Raw genomic sequence first — 27,162 nt, forward strand, 5'->3', positions numbered from 1 at the left:
TTTTTCTAATGGAATACATTTATTCATTTCGATATACCATTGTTGTGTTCTCAAGTTATCTTCTAATTTCCAGGCTGACATAATACATTTTTTTTGCTACAGCTAGGGCTATCCTAACAAATCTTTTTTGTACACTATCCAAATCAAGTCCAAATTCTTTGTTTTTTATGTTACTTAGGAGGAAGATCTCTGGGTTTTTTTGGTATATTGCTTTCTGTGATTTTATTTAATATCTGGTTTAGATCTTTCCAAACTTTTTTCACTTTCTCACATGTCCAAATTGCATGTATTGTTGTTCCCATTTCTTTTTACAGCAAAAACATCTGTCTGATACTGTTGGGTCCCATTTATTTAACTTTTGAGGTGTAATGTATAGCCTGTGTATCCAGTTATATTGTATCATACGTAACCTCGTGTTTATTATATTTCTCATAGTTCCAGAGCATAACTTCTCCCATGTTTCCTTCTTTATCTTTATGTTTAAATCTTGTTCCCATTTTTGTTTAGTTTTACCATTTGTTTCCTCATTCTCCTTTTCTTGCAGTTTAATATACATATTTGTTATAAATTTTTTGATTATCATTGTATCTGTAATCACATATTCAAAATTACTTCCCTCTGGTAACCTCAGACTGCTTCCCAATTTGTCCTTCAAGTAGGATTTCAGTTGGTAGTATGCCAACACTGTATCTTGAGTTATAGTATATTTATCCTTCATTTGTTCAAAGGATAGTAATTTATTTCCTGAAAAACAATTTTCTATTCTTTTGATCCATTTTTTTTCCCATTCTCTAAAGGAAAGGTTATCTATTGTAAAAGGGATTAACTGATTTTGCGTCAGTATTAGTTTTGGTAATTGGTAATTTGTTTTATTCCTTTCTACATGAATCTTCTTCCAAATATTGAGCAGATGATGTAATACTGGAGAACTCCTACGTTGTACCAATTTTTCATCCCATTTATATAATATATGTTCAGGTATCTTCTCCCCTATTTTATCTAGTTCTAATCTAGTCCAATCTGGCTTTTCCCTTGTTTGATAAAAATCTGATAGGTATCTTAATTGTGCGGCTCTATAATAATTTTTAAAGTTTGGCAGTTGTAAGCCTCCTTGTTTATACCATTCTGTTAATTTATCTAGTGCTATCCTCGGTTTCCCCCCTTTCCATAAAAATTTCCTTATTATTTTCTTTAACTCCTTGAAGAATTTCTCCATCAAGTGTATTGGCAATGCCTGAAATAGGTATAGTATCCTTGGGAAAACGTTCATTTTAATACAGTTTATCCTTCCTATTAGTGTTAGTGGTAAATCTTTCCAGTGCTCTAAGTCGTCCTGTAATTTTTTTCATTAGTGGATAATAATTGAGTTTATATAGATGGCCGAGGTTTTTATTTATTTGTATACCTAGGTATCTTATTGCTTGCATTTGCCATCTGAATGGTGATCCTTGATTGGCATTGCTTCACTTTTATTTGCATTAATCTTGTAACCCAACACTTCTCCATATTCCTTCAATTTCTTATGTAATTCTTTTATTGATAATTCTGGTTCTGTTAAGTATACTATAACATCATCTGCAAATAAACTGATTTTATATTCCTTGTCTTTTATTTTTATCCCTTTTATTTTATTTTCTGTTCTTATCAATTCTGCTAGTGGTTCTATAGCTAACATGAACAATAAGGGTGATAGTGGGCATCGCTGCCTTGTTGATCTGCTCGAGTTAAATTGCTTTGATATATATCCATTTACTGTCACTTTCGCCAATGGCCCCTTATATAATGCTTTAATCCAATTAATATACTTCTCTGGTAAACTGAATTTTTGTAATACTTTGAATAAATAATTCCATTCTACTCTATCAAAGGCCTTCTCTGCGTCTAAAGCAACTGCTATTGTTGGAGCTTTATTCCCTTCTACTGCATGAATTAAGTTAATACATTTACAAATATTGTCTGTTGTTCATCTTTTTTAATAAATCCAGTTTGGTCTAGATTTACTATTTTAGGTACATAGTCGGCTAATCTGTTTGCTAATAGTTTAGCTATTATCTTATAATTTGTGTTAAGTAAAGATATTGGTCTATATGACACTGGTGCGAGTGGATCTTTCCCTGTCTTTGGTATTACTGTAATTATTGCTGTTTTGCATGAATCTGGTAAGCTTTGTGTTTTATCAATCTGGTTGATTACTTCCAGGAGGGGAGGAATTAATAAATATTTAAATGTTTTATAGAATTCTATTGGAAATCCATCCTCTCCTGGTGTTTTATTATTTGGTAGTTTTTTTATTATCTCTTGTATTTCTACTATTTCAAATGGTTCTGTTAATTTATTTTGTTCCTCTATTTGTAATTTTGGTAGTTCAATTTTACTTAAAAATTCATCTATTTTATCTTCTTTCCCTTCGTTTTCAGTTTGGTATAATTGTTCATAGAATTCTCTCAAGTTTTCATTAATCTCCATTGGATTATATGTAATTTGTTTGTCTTTTTTCCTTGACGCCAATACCATTTTCTTAGTTTGCTCTGTCTTAAGCTGCCATGCTAGAATTTTGTGCGTTTTTTTCTCCTAGTTCATAATATTTCTGTTTTGTCTTCATTATGTTCTTCTCCACTTTATATGTTTGTAGTGTTTCATATTTTATTTTTTTATCTGCCAATTCTCTTCTTTTAGTTGTGTCTTCCTTCATTGCTAATTCTTTTTCTATATTTACTATTTCCCTTTCCAACTGCTCTGTTTCCTGATTGTAGTCCTTCTTCATCTTGGTTACATAACTTATTATTTGCCCTCTGATGAACGCTTTCATTGCGTCCCATAGTATAAACTTATCTTTCACTGATTCCGTATTTATTTCAAAGTACATTTTAATTTGTCTTTCAATTAATTCTCTAAAATCCTGCCTTTTAAGTAGCATGGAATTTAATCTCCATCTATACATTCTTGGAGGGATGTCCTCTAACTCTATTGTCAATATCAGGGGTGAGTGGACCGATAATAGTCTAGCTTTATATTCCGTTTTCCTAACTCTCACTTGAATGTGGGCTGAAAACAGGAATAGGTCTATCCTTGAGTATGTTTTATGTCTACCCGAATAATATGAATATTCCTTTTCCTTTGTTTCCTCCATATATCCAAAAGTTGCATTTCTTGCATCGATTTAATTATAAATTTGGTTACTTTGTTCTTTCTGTTAATTTTTTTCCCAGTTTTATCCATGTCTGAATCCAAATTAAGGTTGAAATCCCCTCCTATTAGTATGTTCCCTTGCGTGTCTGCTATCTTCAAAAAAAATCTTGCATAAATTTTTGATCTTCTTCGTTAGGTGAATATACATTGAGTAAATTCCAAAACTCCGAATATATCTGACATTTTTTCATTACATATCTCCCTGCTGGATCTATTATTTCCTCTTCTATTTTAATTGGTACATTTTTACTGATTAATATAGCTACTCCTCTAGCTTTTGAATTATATGACGCTGCTGTTACATGTCCTACCCAATCTCTCTTTAATTTCTTGTGCTCCATTTCAGTTAAATGTGTTTCTTGCACGAATGCTATATCAATTTTTTTCTTTTTTCAGTAAATTTAGCAGTTTCTTCCTTTTGATTTAGTTATGTATTCCGTTACTATTTAAAGTCATATAGTTCAACGTAGCCATTTCATACTTTGTTTATCTTTCCTTTCTGTTTCCTCATCATCACCTTTCCTTCTTATCCATTTCTGCTTTCTTGTTTTGAACATTTTATAAGACAACATTTCTAAAACATCAAACATTTCCCTTATTCTCCTATCTAAAATTTCTTTAACCCCATTATCCCCTCCCCTTCCTGAGTTGTCCTTTATCCCTTGTCGGGCAACCACATCTCCCCTCTCCATTTGGATAATTTCTGAGGATTGATGTAACCAGTTATATTGTATCATACGTAATCTATTATTTATTGTGTTCCTCATAGTTCTGTACATAGCTGGAGTGTGAGTTTAGGGAGGCAGTTTGAAAACCACAAATGAACCACAGATAGCACATGAGGACATGGTGAAACCCCAGAAGGGTATTTTTGTCTGCATTACTAAGGACATTCAAGAGCTTGAAATATGCATCAAAGGACAAGAAAGTAAGATCAGTCAATATATGGTCAGGCATAAGACACTAGAAAATACATGCAATTTATAGACATATTACTACTGTTCTAATTGCTGACTGAGAGATTTTTTAAAAATTGTTTTAACATTCAAGTGAATATCGACAAAAGTCCCAATGTGGAGATGCCAATCAAACAAATCTAAGTTCAAGTTTACAGATCTAGTAATGGCAATATGCTCTTCATCCTCATACCCTCATCACATCAGAATCAGAATTCATTGTCAGGAACGTCACGAAATTCATTATTTTGCGGCAGCATCGCAGTGCAGACATTTATATAAACCACTTTACAAAATAAATAAAAACCGTGTACAAGAAAGAAGACAAAGTGGGATAGTGTCTGTGGTTCATTGATCATTCAGAAATCTGATGGCAGAGGGGAAGAAGCTGTCCACTCATCGTCAGTCTCTTTTACCTTTTTCCCCTGATGGTAAAAGAGAGAAGAGGGCATGGTCTGGGTGGTTGGAGTTCTTGTAGATGTCCTCGATGGAGTGAAGATTGGTTTCCATGATGTTTCAGGCAGAGGTAACAAACATCTAGAGTATTTTCCTGACGTGAGCTTTGGCACCTCCATACCAGCAATGCCAGACAAAATGGATTCCCCAGTCAGTTCAGCAGAAAACCTAAAGGTCATACAAGGATAACAGACCAGAAACCTGGAGGTCATATGGATGCAAAAAATGGGAGACTTGCCAGCAAGTCATCCAGCCTCAGATTCCATGTTCTGATTATTAGGAGGCAGGGGATATTGCATAGTTGTGTAAGTCCCTAAAAGAATAACTACTGTTAAAGATGAATTACACTGTCAAGGATTCTACTAGCGTACTATAGGCATGATGAAATGAGATAATTAGAAGGTGGAAATTGAAATGAAGAAGAGCATTTATTGGGTTAAAAGCAGTGTAGTTTTAAGCAACTAATTGATTGAGGAGATCCTCTGGCAAGTCTTTATATTATGGATTGTGGCACATGTCTATTATTAAGGAAGTGATGAGGTTACTCAAAAATATAAGTAGATTTGGATAAAGTCAGTATAGATTTATGAGAGGCAATCATGTTTACCAAACCAGTTTTTTTTTAGTTTGTACCTTGCTAAATAGAAAGTGAAACAAATGGACAAGGTGTCACACAAGAAGTTGCAAACCAAATTGGGAATTTAGTGGCATGGACTGAGAAGCCAGAAAATAGAGGAATGAACAAGTCATTTTGGGTCTGCAGGTTTGTTGTGTATGGAGGAAATGTGGCCTCCCTGCCTGCCTGCCTGGAATGTGTGTTTAGTAGGTAGTCTCGTGTCCTCCCTGTCTGAAACTTGTTTGGAAGTCCCATCACCTGTCAATCAAGGTTGGACTCTGGCCACCCATTAATGCACACCTTGCAGTTAGCTGATTTAAATCATCTTTGGTCATTATTGACTAGAAGCACAGATTAGCACTGTATAAAACATCAATGCATAGCACATTTTTTCTCTCTGCTTCATGGTCCAAGCCCTGGACATCATTCCATGCCATTTCACTACTGTGGACATTGCTGGAAGTGTCATGGGTAAGGTGTGCACTATACTGAAGCTGAGCTGTAGTATTGCAAAAGATCAATACTTGCAAAGAGCCACACCCCTGTTGGTACAGGGAACTGGGTGTGTGTGTGTGTGTGTGTGTGTGTGCAAGAGTCCCTGTTTGTAGTGTATGTACTCAAGTGCGTGAGCGTGTCGAGTATCGATTCACTATTGTTGGAGTCCAACCTAGGTTCAATGTAAATCTATATAATTGCTTAAATGAAATAGTAATTGAGTACTGTTTAACGTTCTCCTGTTTGTCTGCAGTGCATTAATTTAAATTACATGTCATTGTAACACTTGTGTCCAGATTCGTCTCTCTATGTGAACCTATTGAACCTGATACTCTTTTCAACCCAAGGCTATACCACAGGAGTCCATGCTGGATCCACAGATGGTCACAACCTGAGCATCTTCTGATATTGTCTGTTGCTGTTATGTGGCTCTGTGTCATTTGTAATAAGGAGAGTGCCATCAGCTATCAAAGGAGGTTTGAAAAGATGAAGTGAATTGATGATGCATCACATACAATAAGGTATGAGGTCATACTCTTCAATAAAGAAATAAACAGAAATGCAGAATAATTTTACCTGCAAAGTGACAGATTGAAATGTATTGGTATTCAGAGATCAGATTGGCTTTGGTCATTGAGTCACTGAAAGTTACTGTGTCTGCAAAGAATTAGAAAAGGAAATACTGTGGCCTTTATTATAAGACAAAGGAGTAGATATTGTGATATCATACTGGCTGTGTGGTTTGAAAGTTCGCTCTGTACATTTGCAATATCAGTCCCTGTGCAATTACTGAGCTCACCAGTATGTTCTTTCTTCTTCATGATGCTCCAAACAATTCATATTGGTAATCCTAAGGTTTGGGCAATGTCTCTTATTGTTTTATTCTTGTTTTTCAAACTCACAACAGCTTCTTTGACTTTCATTGGTATAACTCTGGTCCTCATGTTGAAAATGGCAACTACAGACTCCAAAGGTGATCAAAAGTTTAGAAGAAAGCTGAGCTCTCTTAGACCTGGACCAATGAAGCAATTAAACACACCTGAGTAATCGTAAACACCTGTTAAGCCAATGTCTCAAATATTGTGGTGCCCTGAATTGGCAGAATTATGTATAAAAAGTGCTGTAATTTCCACATAGTCAAACCAAAATATATACAAATAATGTTTAATAATTTCTGGAATATGCACTTTAATCACATGTGAATTGTTTGATTACAAATTTAAAACTGGGCACAGGGGCAAATAAAGGAAAAAAAAGTCTGTCCCTAACATCATGGAGAGCACTGCATATTACATTTCGACTTCATTCTCCTGCCTTCTCCCCCTAACTTTTGATGCCCTTACTAATCAAGAATTTATCAATCTCTGCTTTAACTAAACCCAATGACAGACTATGCAATCATATGTTGCAACAAATTCCACAGATTCATAACCCTCTGAAGGGAGAAGGGGGGGGGGAGGAGAAGGGGGGGGGGGAGAAGGGGGGGGGGGGGAGAAGGGGGGGGGGGAGAAGGGGGGGGGGGGGAGAAGGGGGGGGGGGGAGAAGGGGGGGGGGGAGAAGGGGGGGGGGGAGAAGGGGGGGGGGGAGAAGGGGGGGGGGGAGAAGGGGGGGGGGGGAGAAGGGGGGGGGGGGAGAAGGGGGGGGGGGAGAAGGGGGGGGGGGGAGAAGGGGGGGGGGGGAGAAGGGGGGGGGGGGAGAAGGGGGGGGGGGAGAAGGGGGGGGGGGAGAAGGGGGGGGGGGAGAAGGGGGGGGGGGAGAAGGGGGGTGGGGGAGAAGGGGGGTGGGGGAGAAGGGGGGTGGGGGAGAAGGGGGGTGGGGGAGAAGGGGGGTGGGGGAGAAGGGGGGTGGGGGAGAAGGGGGGTGGGGGAGAAGGGGGGTGGGGGAGAAGGGGGGTGGGGGGGGTGGGGGAGAAGGGGGGTGGGGGAGAAGGGGGGTGGGGGAGAAGGGGGGTGGGGGAGAAGGGGGGTGGGGGAGAAGGGGGGTGGGGGAGAAGGGGGGTGGGGGAGAAGGGGGGTGGGGGAGAAGGGGGGTGGGGGAGAAGGGGGGTGGGGGAGAAGGGGGGGGGGGAAATACTGAGCGGACCAGCCAACAGAACGAAGAAACAGGCGAAGAAACAACGCTGACTCTTCCAGCTTGAATTTAAACTCACGACGCGGCCTCCCCCCCTCTAATGGAATAAAACGACCGTATATAATAAGACAAGTCGGCCAAATTTTACCCAAACAATACCCTGGCCATGAGAATCCAGGGGCTGCAGTGCACGGCCACGCCCCACACAGCTCCCGCTTGATTGGCCGGGAGACGGGGAGAGAAGGAAGTCTTTTTTTAAATCAATGGAAATCAAATAGCGACGGTTTCCAAAGTCTTTCCACTGAAACAGACTGTGCAGAAAGTGTTTTTTTTTTAAATAATGAGGTGAATTTAAACCTGCGTGGCTGTTCCTGACGTCAGCGTGTTCAGGCCGGCCTCCCCTGGTGACGGGGGCCTGGTTCGAAGCTCCGCTTCCGCGTGGGGAATCCTGGGTGGAAGCGAGCGGGACCGTGGCAGTCATGGCTTATCCTGGATACGGGGCGGTAGGTACCGGCGCCGGGAGGGGACAAACAGTCGCGCCTGGAAGCTCATGGTGTCCTTGTGCTTTCTGGAAGAGCTGGGTTGAACGATTGTGGCTTCCCTAACATAGTTTGTCTCAGTCAAGTGGGGGGCGGGAAGGAGCAATTTCCAATCGAGTTAACGCATCGCGTTTTTTGTTTGGATCTGTGGGTCTATTTAAATCTGTTTTCTACACCTCCAAATTGATGCAAGTAATTTTCGGGTTGCTCGGTGGCCCCTTTGCATTACTCATTCCCCTTGAGGGAACCACCTTAACTTGTGAGGTATAATGGCTGCAAGACCATCTCAGGAGACCTCTGCAGTCAAGTTAAGCCAGTGAGGCAGATTTCTTCCTCACTAGAGCATTGAAGCGAATTTTCACTGGCAAGGTGAGATTTGAGAAGGCCAATGTGGATTGTAGGTACAAACCCATAATAATTATACCGCCAGTATGTTCATTGCTATTGGGTGAGAAGGAAGAAACCTCAAGGTGTTTTTGTGTTTGGCCATGTAATTCTGATAAGGCCAATGTCAAGCTTAAAGGTTCTGCCACAGGTAAAGCAGGAAGTGTTTCATGGTGGACGGACAGGATTGGAAATGTTACAACCCTTCTGTTTGTGCTGGGTTTCTAGATGCACCTGACATAGGACGTCAAGGTTCTCAATGCGATCTTGAATTTTTCTTCACTTTGAACAGAAACAAAAATTAGTGGGAATGGTTCACTTTATCTAGTCGTGGTTATTTCTTGCTGTGACCGAGCTTGGAGCATAATACTTGTTTATTTGCCTGAGGTTTAAAACAATGGAGCAGGGAGTGAGGTGCATTCCACCTCAGCTCTTAGTGTTGCTCTGGGCTCCCCTTTAATGTTTTGTTTACAACAGCAGCTTGCCCTCATTTCTCCTTGGTCTCATTTGGAAGACTTGGCTGAACTACTTATGGTACCCAACCTGAACTTTTGTGGCCTCAGGATTCCTTTACCAAGTGGCAAAAAGAACCTTCATACTTCTCTAAAGATCTCCTCTTTACACCCCTCCTCCTATGTCTTACAACTGAAGAACATTTTCAGGGGGTTTAATTTCACCGTCACTGGTGGGGTTTTTTTTTAATTAACATCTTTAATTTCTTTCCTATCATATGAACCTGGGATATTTTGACTCACACTGTCTTAGGGCTTTGAAGGAGTACATTGAATTGTATTTGGTATCCTGTTGAGAAATCTGGAGCACAGCTGATTAAAAAGGTTCAAACCTGAAATGTTGACTGACCATTTTTAATCATAGATGTTATCTGACCTGCTGAGACAACTGAGGCAGTTTAATTGTAGATTGACTTTTGGGGTTATTTCTTTAATACTCTAAAACAGGACCTACAAATTGACAAAAATAAGCCAAGTATTAGAAGTTGGAGGCTATTATAAAAGACCTAATAGCAGAACACTTGGATAGCATTAACAAGATCACACAAGTCAGCATGAGTTTATTAAAGTGAAATTATGCTTAATGTATACTCTAGATTTTTTTTTTTGAGTATGAAACTAGTTCCTAGAGCTGAAGGAGTTTTGGAGATCTTTTGATAACGTTCCACAAGATTCTGCAAATTTAAGGCATAGGGGATATGCTGGCATGGAATCAAAAGTTAGTTGATGAACAGGAAGAACAAAGTAGAAATGGATGTTTTTTTTCCCATCCCCCCAGGTTGCAGGCTGTGACTAGTGAGTTTCTGCAGGGAACTGGTCTTGGATTCCAGCTATTCACTTGGGTACAAAAGAAGAAATTTGTGCTTGGAGTCAGAGGAAGTGAGTGAGGGATTAAGTTAATTCTTTGCATCATTAATTACTATAAGCCATAGGAGTAGAATTAGGTTATTTGGCCCATCTACTCCACTATGCCATTACATCATTGTTGATTTAATATCTTTTTCAACCCCATTCTCCTACCTTCTTCCTGTAACCTGGTTTCCCCAATCAAGAATATATATTTCGCTCTCTTAAATACACCCAATGACTTGGCCTCTACAGTTATTCGTGGCAACAAATTCCATAGATTTACCACCCTTTAACATAACATAACAATTACAGCACGGAAACAGGCCATTAGGCCCTTCTTGTCCTCACCGAACCAAACACCCCTTTCTAATCCCACCTCCCTGCACAATGCCTATAACCCTCCATCTTCTTCTCATCCATATACCTGTCCAACCTTTTCTTAAATAATACAATTGACTCTGCCGCCACTATTTCTCCCGGAAGATCATTCCACACAGCTACCACTCTCTGAGTAAAGAAGTTCCCCCTCATGTTACCTCTAAACCTCTGCCCCTTAATTCTTAACTCATGTCCTCTTGTTTTAAACTTTCCTCCTCTTAACGGAAATAGTCTATCCACATCCATTCTGTCTATCCCTTTCATAATCTTAAATACTTCTATCAAATCCCCTCTCAACCTTCTACGCTCCAAAGAATAAAGACCCAATCTGTCCAATCTCTCCCCATACTCCAGATGCTTAAACCCAGGCAACATTCTGGTAAACCTTCTCTGCACTCTCTCCACTCTGTTTATATCCTTCCTATAATTAGGCGACCAGAACTGCACACAGAACTCCAAATTAGGCCGCACCAGCGTCTTATACAATCTCAACATCACCTCCCAACTCCTATATTCCATGCAATGATTGATAAAGGCCAGCATACTAAAAGCCTTCTTCACCACCCTATTCACGTGAGTTTCTACCTTCAGGGAACGATGTACCGTCACTCCTAAATCTTTCTGCTCTTCTGTATTCCTCAATGCTCTCCCATTTACCACATATGTCCTATTCTGATTCTTCTTACCAAAATGAAGCACCTCACACTTATCAGCATTAAATTCCATCTGCCATTTTTCAGCCCACTTTTCTAAGCAGCCCAAATCCCTCTGCAATCCTTGAAAACCTTCTTCATTATCCACTATTCCACCTATCTTAGTATCGTCTGCATATTTACTAATCCAATTCACCACCCCATCATCTAGATCATTAATGTATATAACGAACAACAATGGGCCCAATAGAGATCCTTGAGGCACACCACTGGTCACCGGCCTCCAACCTGACAGACAATTATCCACTACCACTCTCTGGCCTCTCCCTTTCAGCCAATGTTCAATCCATTTGACTATCTCAAAATTTATACCTAAAGACTGCACCTTCCTAACTAACCTTCCATGTGGTACCTTATCGAAGGCCTTACTGAAGTCCATATAGACAACATCCACTGCGCTACCCTCATCCACGTTCCTAGTCACCTCTTCAAAAAATTCAATCAGATTGGTCAAACATGACCTTCCTCCCACAAATCCATGTAGAGTGCTCCTGATCAGACCCTGTCTATCCAGATGTTTATAAGTACTATCTCTAAGAATTTTCTCCATTAATTTACCTACCACAGACGTCAAACTTACAGGCCGATAGTTGCCAGGCTTCCTCCTTGAACCCTTTTTAAATAACAGAACCACATGCGCAATGCGCCAATCCTCCGGCACTATCCCCATATCTAATGACATTTGAAAAATTACCGCCAGAGCCTCTGCTATTTCCTCCTTCACTTCTCTCAATGTCCTGGGGAAGATCCCGTCTGGTCCCGGAGACTTATCCACCTTTATATTCTTCAAAAGCCTTAAAACTACACCTTTTGTAATCTCTATATTCCCCATATTTACCCAATTTGCTTTTTTTATCCCACATCTCCCAATATCCTTCTCCTTAGTGAATACCGAAGAAAAGAAACTGTTCAATATCTCCCCCATTTCTCTAGGTTCCACACACAGTTTTCCACTCTGATTTTTTAAGGGACCAATTTTGTCTCTAGCTTTCCTCTTACCATTAACATATTTGTAGAACTCTTTTGGATTAGTTTTCACCCTGCTTGCCATAGTTTTCTCGTACCTTCTTTGGGTAAAGAAATTCTTCCTCATTTTTACTAAAAGGACTTTTTGTCTTCTAAGACTGCCCTCTAGTCCTCCACTCCCCCAAATAGGAAATATGCTCTTCATATCCACTTTATCCAGTACTTTCAGTATTTAATAGATTTCAGTGAGATCCCCTCATTCTTCTAAACAGTACAGACCCCTAAAACTTTCAATGTAAGGATAATTTTTGTGAACCTCTTTTGGACCCTCTCTAAAGCTAATACATTCTTCCTTGGATAAGCAGCCTAAAACCATTCATAATACACCATGCTATCTGTAAAGTCTCAACATTATATCTCTGTGTTTATTTTCTGTCCTTCTCAAAGGGAATGCAAGTATTGCATTTGCTTTCCTTACCACTAACTCTACCTGCAAGTTATCCTTTAGTGAATCTTGCATGAGAACTCCCAAGTCCCTCTGTATCTCTGATTTATGAACTCCTGTTGAGAAAGTAGTCTGTGCCTTTATTCCTTCCACAAAAGTGCATGACCATACATTTCTATGCCCTGCATTTCATCTGCTATTTTCTTGTCCAATCTCCTATCCTGCTTAAGTTCTTCTGCAGACTCGTTACTTCCTCAACATTACCTGCCCCTCCTATATTTGCATCATCTGCAAACTTGGCCACAGAGCAATCAATTCCATCATCCAAATCATTGACATTGAATGTGAAATAGGCAGTACTAGCACTGAGCCCTGTTCACCAGCAGCCAACCAGGAAAAGCCCCTTTTATCCCAACTATTTACTTTCTACCAGATAGCCAATCTTCTATCCATGCTAATATATTTATTTTAAAGCTCTGGGTTCTTGTTAAAAGTCTTCTGAAAATCCAGGTAAATTGTATTCACTGAATCTCTTGTCTGTCCTTCCTGTTAACATCTCTGGATTTGTGAAGCAAGATTTTCTGTTCCACTAGATCACTACCAAAGCTTTCATAATCTCCTCAGCTACCTCTTGGAGAACCCTGGGATGCAGTCCATCCAGTCCACATGTTTTTTTTCCACCTTCAGACTTTTCAACTTTCTCATCACCCATTTCTACCCCTTGACACTCTTGAACATCTGGTCTACTGATGGAATCTTCCACAGTGAAAACTGGTGCAAAGTTTTTAAAGAGTTTGTTCGTCATTAGTGGCCATCACAGAAACATGGTTGCAAGGTGGGCATGATTGGAAATTAAATATTCAAGGGTATCAGGTAATCTAAAAAGATAAACAGGAAGTGGGGTGGCGCTCTTAATTAAGGATGAGATCGGAGAAATCGTGAGAGATGATATAAGATCTAAGGAGCAGAATGTTGAGTCCATCTGGATAGAAATTAAGAATAGTAAAAGGAAAAAAAAAATCACTGGTTGGAGTTGTCTATCGCCCACCAAATAACAATAGCACAGTGGCACAGGCAGTTAACCGAGAGATAACTGAAGCATGTAAGAACTGAACGGCAGTTGTTGTGGGGGACTTTAACTTCCACGTAGATTGGAAAAATCAAGTTGATTGAGATAGTCTGGAGGATGACTTTGTAGAATGCATCGTGATAGCTTTCTTGAACAGCATGTTAGGGAACCAACGAGAGAGAATGCTATTTTAGATCTAGTATTGTGCAATGAGTTAGGTAAAGTTAACGGTCTAGTAGTTAGGGACCCTCTTGGAAAAAGCAATCCTAGTATGATTGAATTCCTCACACAGATGGAGGGTGCAATTGTTAAATCTAAAACTAGTGTCTTATGCTTGAACGGGGGAGACTATAACAGGATGAGGGAGGAATTGGTCAGCGTGGACTGGGAACACAGGCTAATTGGCAGAACAATTGAGGAACAATTTCAAAGATTTTTCAATGCCCAACAAAAATATATTCCTCTTTTTTTAAAAGGAAAATAAGGGCATTAAGAAAGGGAAGAGTCAACCAGAACTATCAATAAAAGAATTATATAAGAAATTGAAGGAATATGGAGAAGTGTCAGGTTACAAGATTAACGTAAATAAAAGTGAAGCAATGCCAATGAATAATGTGGATTTCTCAAAATTTAAGAAGGAATCACCATTCAGATGGCAAATGCAAGCAATAAGATACCTAGGTATACAAATAAATAAAAATCTCGACCAGCTATATAAACTCAATTATTATCCACTAATGAAAAAATTACAGGGCGATTTAAAGCATTGGAAAGATTTACCACTAACACTAATAGGAAGGATAAACTGTATTAAAATGAACGTTTTCCCAAGGATACTATACCTATTTCAGGCATTGCCAATACACTTGATGGAGAAATTCTTCAAGGAGTTAAAGAAAATAATAAGGAAATTTTTATGGAAAGGAGGGAAACCGAGGATAGCACTAGATAAATTAACAGAATGGTATAAACAAGGAGGCTTACAACTGCCAAACTTTAAAAATTATTATAGAGCCGCACAATTAAGATACCTATCAGATTTTTATCAAACAAGGGAAAAGCCAGATTGGACTAGATTAGAACTAGATAAAATAAGGGAAAAGATACCTGAACACATATTATATAAATGGGATGAAAAATTGGTACAACGTAGGAGTTCTCCAGTATTACATCATCTGCTCATTATATGGAAGAAGATTCGTGTAGAAAGAAATAAAACAAATTACCAATTACCAAAACTAATACTGACGCAAAATCAGTTAATCCCTTTTACAATAGATAACCTTTCCTTTAGAGAATGGGAGAAAAAAGGGATCAAAAGAATAGAAAATTGTTTTTCAGGAAATAGATTATTATCCTTTGAACAAATGAAAGATAAATATAATATAACTCAAGATACAGTGTTGGCATATTACCAATTGAGATCCTACTTGAAGGACAAATTAAGAAGCAGTCTGAGGTTTCTAGAGGGAAGTAACTTTGAATATGTGATTACAGATACAATGATAATCAAAAGATTTATAACAAATATGTATATTAAACTGCAAGAAAAGGAGAATGAGGAAACAAATGGTAAAACTAAACAAAAATGGGAACAAGATTTAAATATAAAGATAAAGAAGGAAACATGGGAGAAGTTATGCTCTGGTATGATGAGAAATACAATAAATACGAGGTTATGTATGATACAATATAACTGGATACACAGGCTATACATTACACCACAAAAATTAAATAAATGGGACCCAACAGTATCTGACAGATGTTTTTGTTGTAAAAAAGAAATGGGAACAACAATTCATGCAATCTGGACATGTGAGAAAGTAGAAAAATTTTGGGAAGATCTAAACCAGATATTAAATAAAATTACAGAAAACAATATACCAAAAAAACCCAGAGATCTTCCTCCTAAGTAACATAAAAAACAAAGAATTTGGACTTGATTTGAATGGTGCACAAAAAAGATTTGTTAAGATAGCTCTAGCCGTAGCAAAAAAATGTATTATGTCAACCTGGAAATTGGAAGATAATTTGAGAATACAACAATGGTATATAGAAATGAATAAATGTATTCCATTAGAAAAAATAACATATAGTTTAAAATATAATATTGAAATATTTGAACAAATATGGGAGCCATACATGAAACACAACAGAGAAAACCTACCGGGGACATTTACCACCTAAATTAACGAAAGGAGGAGGAAATGAAAAGATTTGACTCAGTGGAATTTCTTGTTTATTTTTATTGAATGACAACATTGTTTGACTGGTTTAATGTATCTTAGATTTTGTACTTTAAATGAATGGGGGGGAGGGAGGGAGGGGGGGAGAAAATGACACTATATATTTGAAAAGGAAAATGTATGTATCTTGGTCAATGTGGTTTATGGTGTGAAAAATAAAAAAATTTTAAAAAAAAGAAAGGGAAGAGTCAGGCTTGGTTACCCAAGGAAATAAAGGAAAGTATAAAATTAAAAGTTCATGTATACAAAGTAGCCAAGAGTAATGGGAAACTGAAGGATTGGGAAAACTTTAAAAGGCAACAAAGGACAAGAAAACGAGAAATAAGGAAAGGGAAGAAAGATTATGAAGGTAAATTAGCACAAAATATAAAAACAGATGGCAAAAAACAATTATAAAGATATAAAACAGAAGAGGATCCCTTGGAAGATGAGAAAGGGAAATTGATATTAAGTAATCAGGAAACGGCCGAGCCATTGAACAGATTTTTTTTGTTAGTCTTCACGGTGGAAGACACGTCCAGCATGCCAAAGAGTGGTGATAGGGATGTGAAGCGAGGCGAGGGCTTTGATAAAATAATTGTTAAAAAAGAAATAGTGGGGGAGGAGTCACGTGATGTAGTAGTGGCCGGTAGGGTAATACCAGCCCTCTCCAGAAATGAAGAAAAGACAAAGTTCAATAAATACAAAATATAAGAAATAAAAGATAAAGTCGTAGAGAAAAGAAAGAAAATGGCACCCAACAAGGAAAAAGTAAAAACAATGAGAAAAAAAGAAAAGATGCCGGAAAAGAAAGGAGAAGGCCTTACCTGCACAAAGAAACAGGGAGACGTGGTGGAGAAGAGTGCCTGATCTCCAAGGTTGGTGACAGTCCTGCGGAGTTGCAACCCTCCAACTGCTGGACTGCATAAATAGCTTTCTGAGCCAAACAAAAGTGCACAACCATGCATGCGTGAGGAGTCGCGCAGTGCACAAACTAAGGAAAAAGAAAACCCCGTTGGGAGGAGGGCTCAGCTGAGGAGCGGTCAACCACAGCGCGACCAGCTGAGGGATGCCCGACACCAGGGCTCTCAGCTGGAAGAGGAAAGCGGGAGGAGAGGGAGTGAAAGAAAAGAAGAGCAGCAGCAGGAGGCTCAGATGAGCAGCTCAGAAGAAAGGACCAATGGCAAGAGGCCAAGCAAGAAGAGGTCCGACAAAGTGAGTCAAGCAACTCGGCAGGAAAGTCGGTCAGATACCAAGAAGAGAAGAAGACACAAATACAGGTACAGACACTGAAGAAGAGGAAGAAGAAGACTAAGATCTTCACAGAGAAATAGAAGGTAAAACAGATGGACAGAATATAGATAAAGCTTTTTTTCAAGAACAAATTAGAACATTAAAAGAATGGTTGTCATTAGAATTTAGTGCAATTAAAAGACAAATGAAAAGAACAGAAGATAAAATGCAAAGATTAGAGCTGGTCATGACAGAAATAGGGAAAATAGAAAATGTGGAAGAATGAGAAATGGCTGTAGAAATGGAAATAAATTACTTCCATTGAATTCCATTGGAAAATTGGAATAAAATGATTTAAAAAAAAAAAAATTAAAGGGTCACAAGAGTTGTTAGCTCAGAAAATTGATCTGTTGGAAAATTATAGTAGGCGAAACATAAAAAGAGTGGGCCTAAAGGAAGATGAAGAAGGCACAGATATGAAGGAATTTATAAAAGAATGAATCCCAAAGGTCCTGGGAATGACAGAAATGCAGGAAGGAATGGAAATAGAAAGGGCATACAGAACACTAGCTCCGAAACCACAGACACATCAAAAACCAAGATCCATTTTAGTAAAATTTTTGAGATATACGACAAGAGAAAATATACTGGAGCGGGCAAGGAATAAAATTAGAGAAGACAATAAACCACTGGAATACAAGGGTCAAAAAAATATTTTTTTATCCAGACATAAGTTTTGACCTCTGAAAGAGGAAGGAGTTTAATACAGCAAAATCGATCCTATGGACAAAAGGTTATAAATTTATGTTAAGACATCCAGCTGTGCTTAAAATATTTATCCCTGGGGAGCAAAACAGACTGTTCTTGGATCCGAAGGAAACACAAGAATTTGCAGAACACTTGCAGGACAGAAGGAGAAATGATGTAACAAGAATGAAGAATGGTGATAAAATATATATATAAAGATGTAAAAACAATGTATAAGTAAAGAACTAAAGAAGGGAAAGAGAAGGGAAGAAAGGAAATAAGGGGGGAAAGGGAGAACTTTGTTATATGTGTTTATATTAAAAAAAGGTTTTCTGGGGAGTTGGGGGGTAGAGAATAACCATCACTATGAAATCAGTTGACGCTTGCAAGCAGGTTCGCAATCCTAATGGAAAGGGGCGTTGTGGTTGCCATCAAGGGATAAGGGGCAACTCTTATTTGGATATTTGGAGTTAAGGGAATATTGGATATGGGAGTTGTTAGAGTATTTTATGTTTTAAATGTGTCGTCATACATTGAGTTTAAAAAGGGAAAACTGAGAAATGAAAAAGGGGAATAGTGGTGGTGAGGAAGCGGAAGTGAGGTATAAACAGGATATGAGATGGCCATGTTATCAGACTATAAACATTAATGGAATACATAACCAAATTAAAAGGAAGAGGGTATTAAATTTACTGAAAAAAGAAAAAAATAGATATAGCATTTGTGTAGGAAACGCATCTAACTGAAGTGGAACATAACAAATTAAAGAGAAAATGGGTGTGGCACGTAGCGGCAGCATCATATAATTCAAAAGCTAGAGGTGCAGCTATATTAATTAATAAAAATGTACCAATCAAAATAGAGGAGGAAATAATAGATCCAGCAGGGAGGTATGAAATGATAAAGTGTCAGATATATTCAGAATTTTGGAATTTGCTCAATATATATGCACTTAATGAAGAGGATCAAAAGTTTATGCAAGAATTTTTTTTGAAGATTGTAGATAAACAAGGAAATATATTGATAGGAGGGGATTTTAACCTTAATTTGGATCCAATATAACCATATAACCATTTACGGAGCGGAAACAGGCCATGTTGGCCTTTCGAGTCCGTACCGATTCACTGATTTTGTGCGCCCTCTTCAGGCATTGGTCCCGGTAGATCTTCATTCAATAATGATGGATGAATTCAATGCAGGTGGAATCAGTCGTAGAAATGTTTGTGAAACGTGCAGTTCAATACTTCATAGCTACTCTTCGAAAATTGAATATTCTGGTCCTTCACCCATTTCACCCTCCACCTGGCCCCCCCAACCCTGACATACCTCTAGAAGTCTGCATCCTCTTACACCTATCATTCATTTTAAGGAGAGGCCGAGGAACCACGCACCTCTCTGTATTGATGGACAGAGTTGCAAGGGGCCAGAACCTTCAAGGCTCAGGGTGCAAGCACATAAAGGCGACCATGAAGGAGGCACACCAATGTCTATAATTTCCAAAGTCTGAAGAGATTTGGTAATATCATCAAATATTCTATCAAACTTTGACAGGGATACTGTGAAAAGTACACCAGCTGGCTGCATCACAGCCTGGTTTGGTTATTCCAACTGTCCAGAAATGCAGAAGGTAACAAATATAGCCAGGTCCATCGCTGACTCCAACCTCCCATCCATTGCAGCCAACGTAGAAGAATGTTGAATAAAACTGGACAAAAGACTAGCAAAAAGAATAAAGTGGCCAAATTTATGGTTAGATCAATGGAGGAAATGAAACTTGTGGATATATGGAGGAGGCATCACCCAAGAGAGAAGGAATACTCATATTATTCAAATAGGCATAAAACATACTCAAGGATTGATATGTTTTTGTTGTCAGCCCATATTCAAGGGAGAGTTAGGAAAACTGAATATAAACCTAGATTACTATCTAATCATTCACCTCTGTAATTAGCAATAGAACTGGAGGACACCCCACCAAGAACATATAGATGGAGGTTAAACTCCATGCTACTTAAAAGGCAGGAATTTAGAAAGTTTATTGAACACCAAATTAAAACATATTTTGAAATAAACAGAATTAGTGAAAGACAAATTTATATTATGGGACGCAATGAAAGCCTTCATTAGAGGACAGATAATAAGTTATGTAACTAAGATGAAAAAGAACTACAATTGGGAAATAGAGCAGTTGGAAAGGGAGATAGTAAGTTCAGAAAGGGAACTCGTAAAAAGGGATGATATAACGAAAAAGAGAGAATTGGCGGACAAAAAAATAAAATACAAAATATTACAAATGTACAAGGTGGAGAAGAACATAATGAAAATAAAGCAAAAGTATTATGAACTAGGAGAAAAAACACATAAAATATTAACCTGGCAACTTAAAATGGAACAAGCTAAAATAACTGTATTGGCATCAAGGAAAAATGATAAATAAATTACATATAATCTGATAGAGATTAATGAGAAATTTAAGGAATTTTATGAACAATTATATCAAACTGAGAACAAGGGGAAAGATGATAAAGTAGAAGAGTGTTTAGCTAAAATTGAACTGCAAGAAGAGGAACAAAACAAACTGATAAAACCATTTGAAATACAGGAAGTACAGGATATATTAAAAAAGCTGCCGAACAATAAAATGCCTGGAGAGGATGGATTCCCAGTAGAATTCTATAAAACATTGAAAGCATTATTAATTCCTCCTCTCCTAGAAGTAATGTATCAGATAAAAGAAACACAAAACTTGCCAGATTCATGTAAGACACCAATAATTACAGTAATACCAAAGACGGGGAAGGATCCACTAACACTAGCATCATATAGACCAATATCTCTACTTAATTCATATTATAAGATAATAGCAAAATTATTAGCAAACAGATTGGCCAATTGTGTACCAAAAATAGTAAAACAAGATCAGACTGGATTTATTAAGAAAAGACAAACAGCTGATAATGTCAGTAAATTTATTAATCTAATTCATGCTGTTCAAGGAAATAAGAAGCCAACAGTGACTGTTGCATTAGACTCAGAAAAAGCCTTTGACAGGGTAGAATGGAATTATTTTATTCAAAGTATTACAGAGATTCAATCTACCAGAAAAATAGATTAATTGGATTAAAGGATTATATAATGGACCATTGGCGAAGGTAACAGTTAATGGATATGTATCGAACCAATTTAAATTAAGTAGGTCAACTAGGCAGGGATGTCCATTATCCCTCTTACTGTTCACTTTAGCAATAGAACCATTGGCAGAACTGATAAGAACAGAAAATAAAATAAAAGGGATAAAAATAAAGGAGTATAAAATCAGTTTATTTACAGATGACATCATAGTATACTTAACAGAACCAGAAATATCAATAAAAGAATTACATAAGAAATTGAAGGAATATGGAGAAATATCGGGGTACAAGATCAACGCAAATAAAAGTGAAGTGATGCCAATGAGTAATGTGGATTATACAGAATTTTAAAAAGAATCACCATTTAAATGGCAAACACAAGCAATCTGATACCTAGGTATTAGGTTAGATAATAACTTAAGCCACCTGTACAAATTAAATTATCAACCACTAATAAAGAAATCGCAGGAAGACTTAGAAAATTGGAAGGAATTACCACTAACATTGATAGGGAGGGTAAATTGCATTAAAATGAATGTCTTCCCAAGGATACAATACTTATTTTAATTGTTACCTATTCCCTTAACAGAGAAAATCTTTAATGAACTAAAGAGAATAATAAGGAAATTCTTGTGGAAAGGGGGCGGGGGGGGGGGAACCGAGGATAGTGTTAGATAAATTAACAGAGAGGTACAACCAAGGTAGTTTGCAGTTACCAAACTTTAAAAATTATTATAGAATAGCACAATTAAGTTATTTATCAGATTTTTACCAGACAAGGGAAAAACCAGACTGGACTAATATAGAACTAGATAGAATAGGGGAGAAAGTACCGGAACATATACTTTATAAATGGGATGAAAAGTTGCTACAATATAAAAGTTCACCAGTACTGCATCATTTACTCAATATATGGAAGAAGATTCATTTAGAAAGGAAAAAAACAAATTACCAAATACCAAAATTACTATTGACGTAAAATCCGCGAATCCCTTTTACAATCGATAACCTTTCCTTTAAAGAATGGGAGAGAAAAATAATTAAAAGAATAGAATTTTTTGGGGGAGAAATAATTTATTAACATTTGAACAGCTGAAGTACAAATATGGAATAACTCATGGTACAATGTTTGCATATCATCAACTGAAAGCTTACTTAAAGGATAAATTGGGAAACAGATTGAGATTACCAGAAGGAAGCAGCTTTGAGTATGTGATTACAGACAATGATAATTAAAAGATTTATAACGAACATGTACATTAAGATGCAAGATAAGGAAAAGGATGCAATAAGCTATAAACCCAAACAAAAGTGGGAAAAGGATTTAAACATAAAAATAAAAAATGAAACATGGGAAAAGTTATGTTCTGGAATGATGAAGAATATAATAAACACAAGGTTACACATGATGCAGTATAATTGGTTACACAGGTTATATATCGCGCCCCAAAAGTTTTAAAAAATGGGATCCTACATTATCAGATAGATGTTTTCGCTGTAAGAAGGAAATGGGAACAACAGTATATGCAATTTGGGCATGTGAGAAAGTGAAAATGTTTTGGGAAGATCTAAATCAGTTATTAAATAAAATCACAAAAAGTAATATACCAAAAAATACACAGATCTTTCTTCTAAGTAATCTAAGAAGTAAGGAATTAGGCCTCAAATTGGATAAAGTGCAAAAAAGATTTATTATAATAGCCTTAACAGTAGCAAAAAAATGTATAATGTCAACTTGGAAAATGGAAGAGAGCCTGAGAGTACAGCAATGGTACATGGAAATGAATAAATGTATTCCATTGGAAAAAATGACATATAATTTAAAAAATAAAGTCACATTATTTGAACAAATGTGGGAACCGTACATGGAAGATAACAGAGAGGGTCTACAGCAGACCTCCACCCCCTAAAATGATAAGAAGATAAAACTATTTGATCCAGTGTGTAAAAGTAGATGACACATTTTTCTTGTTTATTTTTCATTGTGTTATGACATTGTTTAATGGTTTTATTGTATATGTTGAATATTGGTTTTGGAGGGGGCTGGGAAGGGGGGGGGAAGGGGAGAAAATGCCACTATATTCAATGAGAAACATTTGTATATATTTTGGTTGATATGGTTCATAGTATGAAAAATAAAAAATTATATAAAAAAAAAAGATAGTGAAGAGCAAACTAATGGGATTGAAAGTGAACAAATCCCTTGGTCCTGATGGGATGAATCCCAGGGTACTGAAGGAAATGGTCATTTACCAAAATTCTCTGGACTCTGAGCAGGTCCCACAGATTGGAGGACAGCAAATGTCATACCACATTTTAAGAAACGATGTAGGCAGAAGACAGGTAACTATCGGCCAGTTAGCTTAATGTCTGCAGTCGGGAAAATGCTTGAAGCTGTCATTGAGGATGAAATAGCAAAGCATTTAGAACGAAGTGGTTCCATCAGGCAGATACAGCATGGATTCAGAAAGGGCAGATCTTGTTTAACAAACTTGCTGGAGTTCTTTGAGGATATAATGGATGTGGTAGATAGAGGTGAACAGGAGGCATTTGATAAGGTGCCGTACAAGAGACTTATCAAGAAGATACAGGTGAATAGAGTCAGGGGGAGTATATTGGCATGGATTGGTTAACTGATAGAAGGCAGAGAGTTGGGATAAATGGGTGTTTTTCTGATAGGCAGACATTGGTAAGTAGGGTGCCTCAGGGGTCAGTGGTGGGCCCGCAGCTGTTCACCAGTTACATTGATAATTTGGAAGAGGGGGACAGAGAGTAGTGTAGCCAAGTTTGCAGATGATATTAAATTGAGTGGAAAAGTAAATTGTACAGAAGATGTGGAGAGGCTGCAGAAGGAAATAGTTAAGTTAGGTGAGTGGGCAAAGGTCTGGCAGATGGAGTACAACTTCAGTAAATTCAAGGTTGTCTAGTAGGAAAAATAGAAGAGCAGATTATTATGTAAATGTTGAAAACCTGCAGCATGCTGTAGTGCAGAAGGTCTTGGGAGTGCTTGTGCATGAATTGCAAAAAGTTGGGTTGCAGGTACAACAGGTTATTAAGAGGACAATTGGAACGTTCGCCTTCATCACTAGAGGAATTGAATTCCAGATCAGGGAGGTCATGCTGCAACTATACAGGGTACTGGTGAGGTCGCACCTGGAGAAGTGTGTGCAGTTCTGGTCTCCATACTTGAAGAAGGAGATACTGGCCTTGGAGGCAGTCCAGAGGAGGTTCACCAGGTTTATCCTGGAGATGAGGGGGTTGACCTACGAGGTGAGACTAAATTCCTAATGATTATACTCATTCAAATTCAGAAAAATGAGAGGAGATCTTATAGAAACATAAAATTATGAAAGGGGTAGATAAGATAGAGGCAGGAAAATTGTTTTCACTGGTAGTGAGTCCAGAACTAGGGGAGGAAGCCCCAAGATTCAAGGGAATAGGTTTAAACATTTTTCCCCCAGCTCGTAGTGAATCTCTGGGAATTCTCTGCCCAGGGAAGCAGTTGAAGCAACTTCATGAACATATTTAAGGTTCAGTTAGATAATATTTTTACATTTTAAAAAAAAGGAATTAAGGGATATGGGGAAAAGCCAGGTAGGTGATCGGATCAGCCATGATCTTATTGAATGGCGGACCAGATTCAATGGGCTGGATGGCCTATACTCCTGCTATTATTTATGTTCTTGTCCCCCATTTCTATTTTCCTATCATTTTTTTCCAGCAGTCCAATGTTCACATCACCACCTCTCATATTATTTTTGTATATCTGGGTGGGTAAAAAACCTTTATTACATTCTCTTTTTGTGTTGCTAGCTAACTTGCCTTCATATTTCATTGTTTCTCTCCTTATTCCTTTTTTGATTACTTTCTGATGGCTTTTTTTTAAGTGCGCTAATACGCTAACTTCCCACTAATTTTTGCTCTTATGTTGTCTTTGATTTTCCTTGTCAGCACCTTAAACTCCCTTCTGAAATGTTCATAACACAACACCTAATTCAGAATTGCCTTTTTCCCCAGTCAGCTCAGCCACAAGCTGTTCTTAAAATGTATTCTAGCAGGCATTCTAGAAATCTTCTTCTTGGGATCCAGCACCATACTGATTTACCCAATCAATTCTGGTTACCAATGAGAAGGACATGGAGAATAGTGATAGGGAATGTAATGTGGAGACACGAGCATTTTAATTTTAATATAGTGAGATACTGCTGGGTCTTATCAAGATCATTAAAATGGCTTGATAGGATGTATCCCAGGTTACTGAAAGAGACCAAGTGAAGTGATAGCTGGAGCCTTGATGTTTGCATTCTCACAAGAGAGGTCCCAGATAACTAGGGAGTAGATGGTGTTGTACCTTTTTTCGATAAGGGGAAAATATAGGCCTCTCATCAGTGGTAGAGAAACTTGATAAAGATACTTGGGGATGGGATTTACACACATTTGTAGAGGTGTGATAAGATTCAGAACAGTCAACATGGTTTTGAGAGAGGCAGGTGATGTCTTGTGAATTTGATTGTGTTTATTAAGGTGTTTAATGAGGGTAGGTCAGTGGAAGTTGTCTTTGTGGTCTTTAGTGAGGCATTTGACAAGGTCCCTCATGGTAGGCTGTTCCACAAGTTATATGTGTGTTTGATCCTGGTGAGTTTATAATTTGGATATGGAAGTAACTATCCCATAGTGGAACTGGGCTATTCTGGCTGGAGGCCCATGACTAGTGGTGTTCTGCAAGGATCGGTAACAGGAGCTCTGTTTATGATTTACATAAATAACCTTAATGAAAAAGTAGATGGTGGATTAGTAACTTTGTGGATCACACAAAGTTTAGAGCTGTGGACAGTGCAAAGGGCTATCAAATAATACAATTGCATTTAAATATCTAGGCTAAGAAATGGCAGATAGGTAATACTACATTTTGGAAAATAAATGCAAGGGGAATGTATACAGTTAATGGCAGGACTCTTTAATGCTTTGGACTTGTGTCCCTGTTTTCCAAGACTACCAACAAGTGCATATACACCTTAGTTCATACTGTACTTTATGTAAGAGCCAAAGGCTCTTTGTTTATTATTTGGCTGTGGGCATCGGCAGTGTCCCGGGGTCCAGAGGCTTCGCTTGTTTGGTATCTTCAAATGCGCATATGCTATTGACTTGGGTGCCGCATGTGTGAGGGTTGCGCGTGGTTGGAGCAATTTGTTACCCCTTGTTGACTATGATGGTGGAATAGACGGTGGGTGAATGAGGCTCTGATATTTTCTGTTAACGAAATGTAGCAACTACTATCCATAAAAATAGCCACTTGGATGCTAAGTGGGCTCTTTTCTTTGACGTGCTCAAGAAGTCCAGATGAGTTTTTAAAAAAGATTTATTAATTAACACAAAAAGACTTGTAACATCTGTGGTAACGTTCTTGGTAACATCTTGGTAATGGTCAATGTCTAACGTGTAACGATCAATCTCTGTTACGTCGACAGAAAATATTGGATCTTGAAAATATTGGATCTCCAAACCTGCCAAGCCTCCACGCATGTGACAACAACCCCAGTCAATAGCGCATGCGCACTGGAAGACATAGAACGCTCGCAGCCAAACCAACAACAGTATGCAATGAGCTTTTGGCTCTTTTTCTGGCTCCTAATTATTAGGTTTCAAATAATAATTGCACAATTGTAAATTACAATCCAAAACAGTAAATTCCAATATTATGTAGATCTTCATTCTTCATAGGCCAGATATTACCAGTTTATAGCCTTGAAAAGAGTGATCTTTACCACTACTCTAGACCAGTAATGGGCAAGGTCCAAAAAACAACAAATATAGTCAATTTTGTGCTTGTGAAAGTTTCTCTGTCTCATGTAGAAGGCAGAATTTGTTGATTGTTCTGTTTAGAAACCCAGTTTTGGTCTTGATCCGAACATGACCTACAAGTCCCCTTGGACTTTCTAGTAATATAACACCATCTTGCCTTTTTTCCATCCACAGAAATCTTGGCATGACAGATGCACAGATTGAGCCTAAAAGTGAAGCACCAGCATCTGAGGTGCCTTTCACAAGAGTCAAATCAAGTTTCAAACCTTTCAACTATATTCTTTCTTGTATAATCACTTCAGCAGAATTTGTTATAGGATAGGGCTTCAGATAGGCTTCTACTGTTCCCAAGATAAAATCAGTGCGATTCTTGATAACGTTATCTAA

At 37.9% G+C, this 27,162-nt stretch overlaps 1 protein-coding gene and 1 long non-coding RNA gene across 4 annotated transcripts in view; one reads left to right on the forward strand and one right to left on the reverse strand.

The window, feature by feature from the left end:
* The window catches only part of LOC138751707 (uncharacterized), a 117,799-nt gene extending 109,458 nt beyond the window's left edge, over positions 1 to 8,341 (reverse strand). The window contains exon 1 of one of the 2 annotated variants that reach the window (XR_011350128.1): positions 8,140 to 8,341. This is a non-coding gene — a long non-coding RNA (uncharacterized lncRNA). Of the gene's footprint in view, positions 1 to 6,288; positions 6,349 to 8,139 lie in introns of those variants that run through there. The other variant, XR_011350129.1, reaches the window with a different exon arrangement.
* The window catches only part of LOC138751705 (sorcin-like), a 56,739-nt gene continuing 37,737 nt past the window's right edge, over positions 8,161 to 27,162 (forward strand). The window contains exons 1-2 of one of the 2 annotated variants that reach the window (XM_069914347.1): positions 8,208 to 8,285; positions 26,442 to 26,567. In XM_069914347.1, the coding sequence (XP_069770448.1) occupies positions 26,523 to 26,567 (45 nt within the window). In that variant the 5' untranslated portion in view covers positions 8,208 to 8,285; positions 26,442 to 26,522. Of the gene's footprint in view, positions 8,286 to 26,441; positions 26,568 to 27,162 lie in introns of both variants that reach the window. The other variant, XM_069914348.1, reaches the window with a different exon arrangement.

The sequence above is a fragment of the Narcine bancroftii genome, chromosome 1 (assembly GCF_036971445.1).
Source record: "Narcine bancroftii isolate sNarBan1 chromosome 1, sNarBan1.hap1, whole genome shotgun sequence".
In the NCBI taxonomy this organism is placed as follows: Eukaryota; Metazoa; Chordata; class Chondrichthyes; order Torpediniformes; family Narcinidae; genus Narcine; species Narcine bancroftii.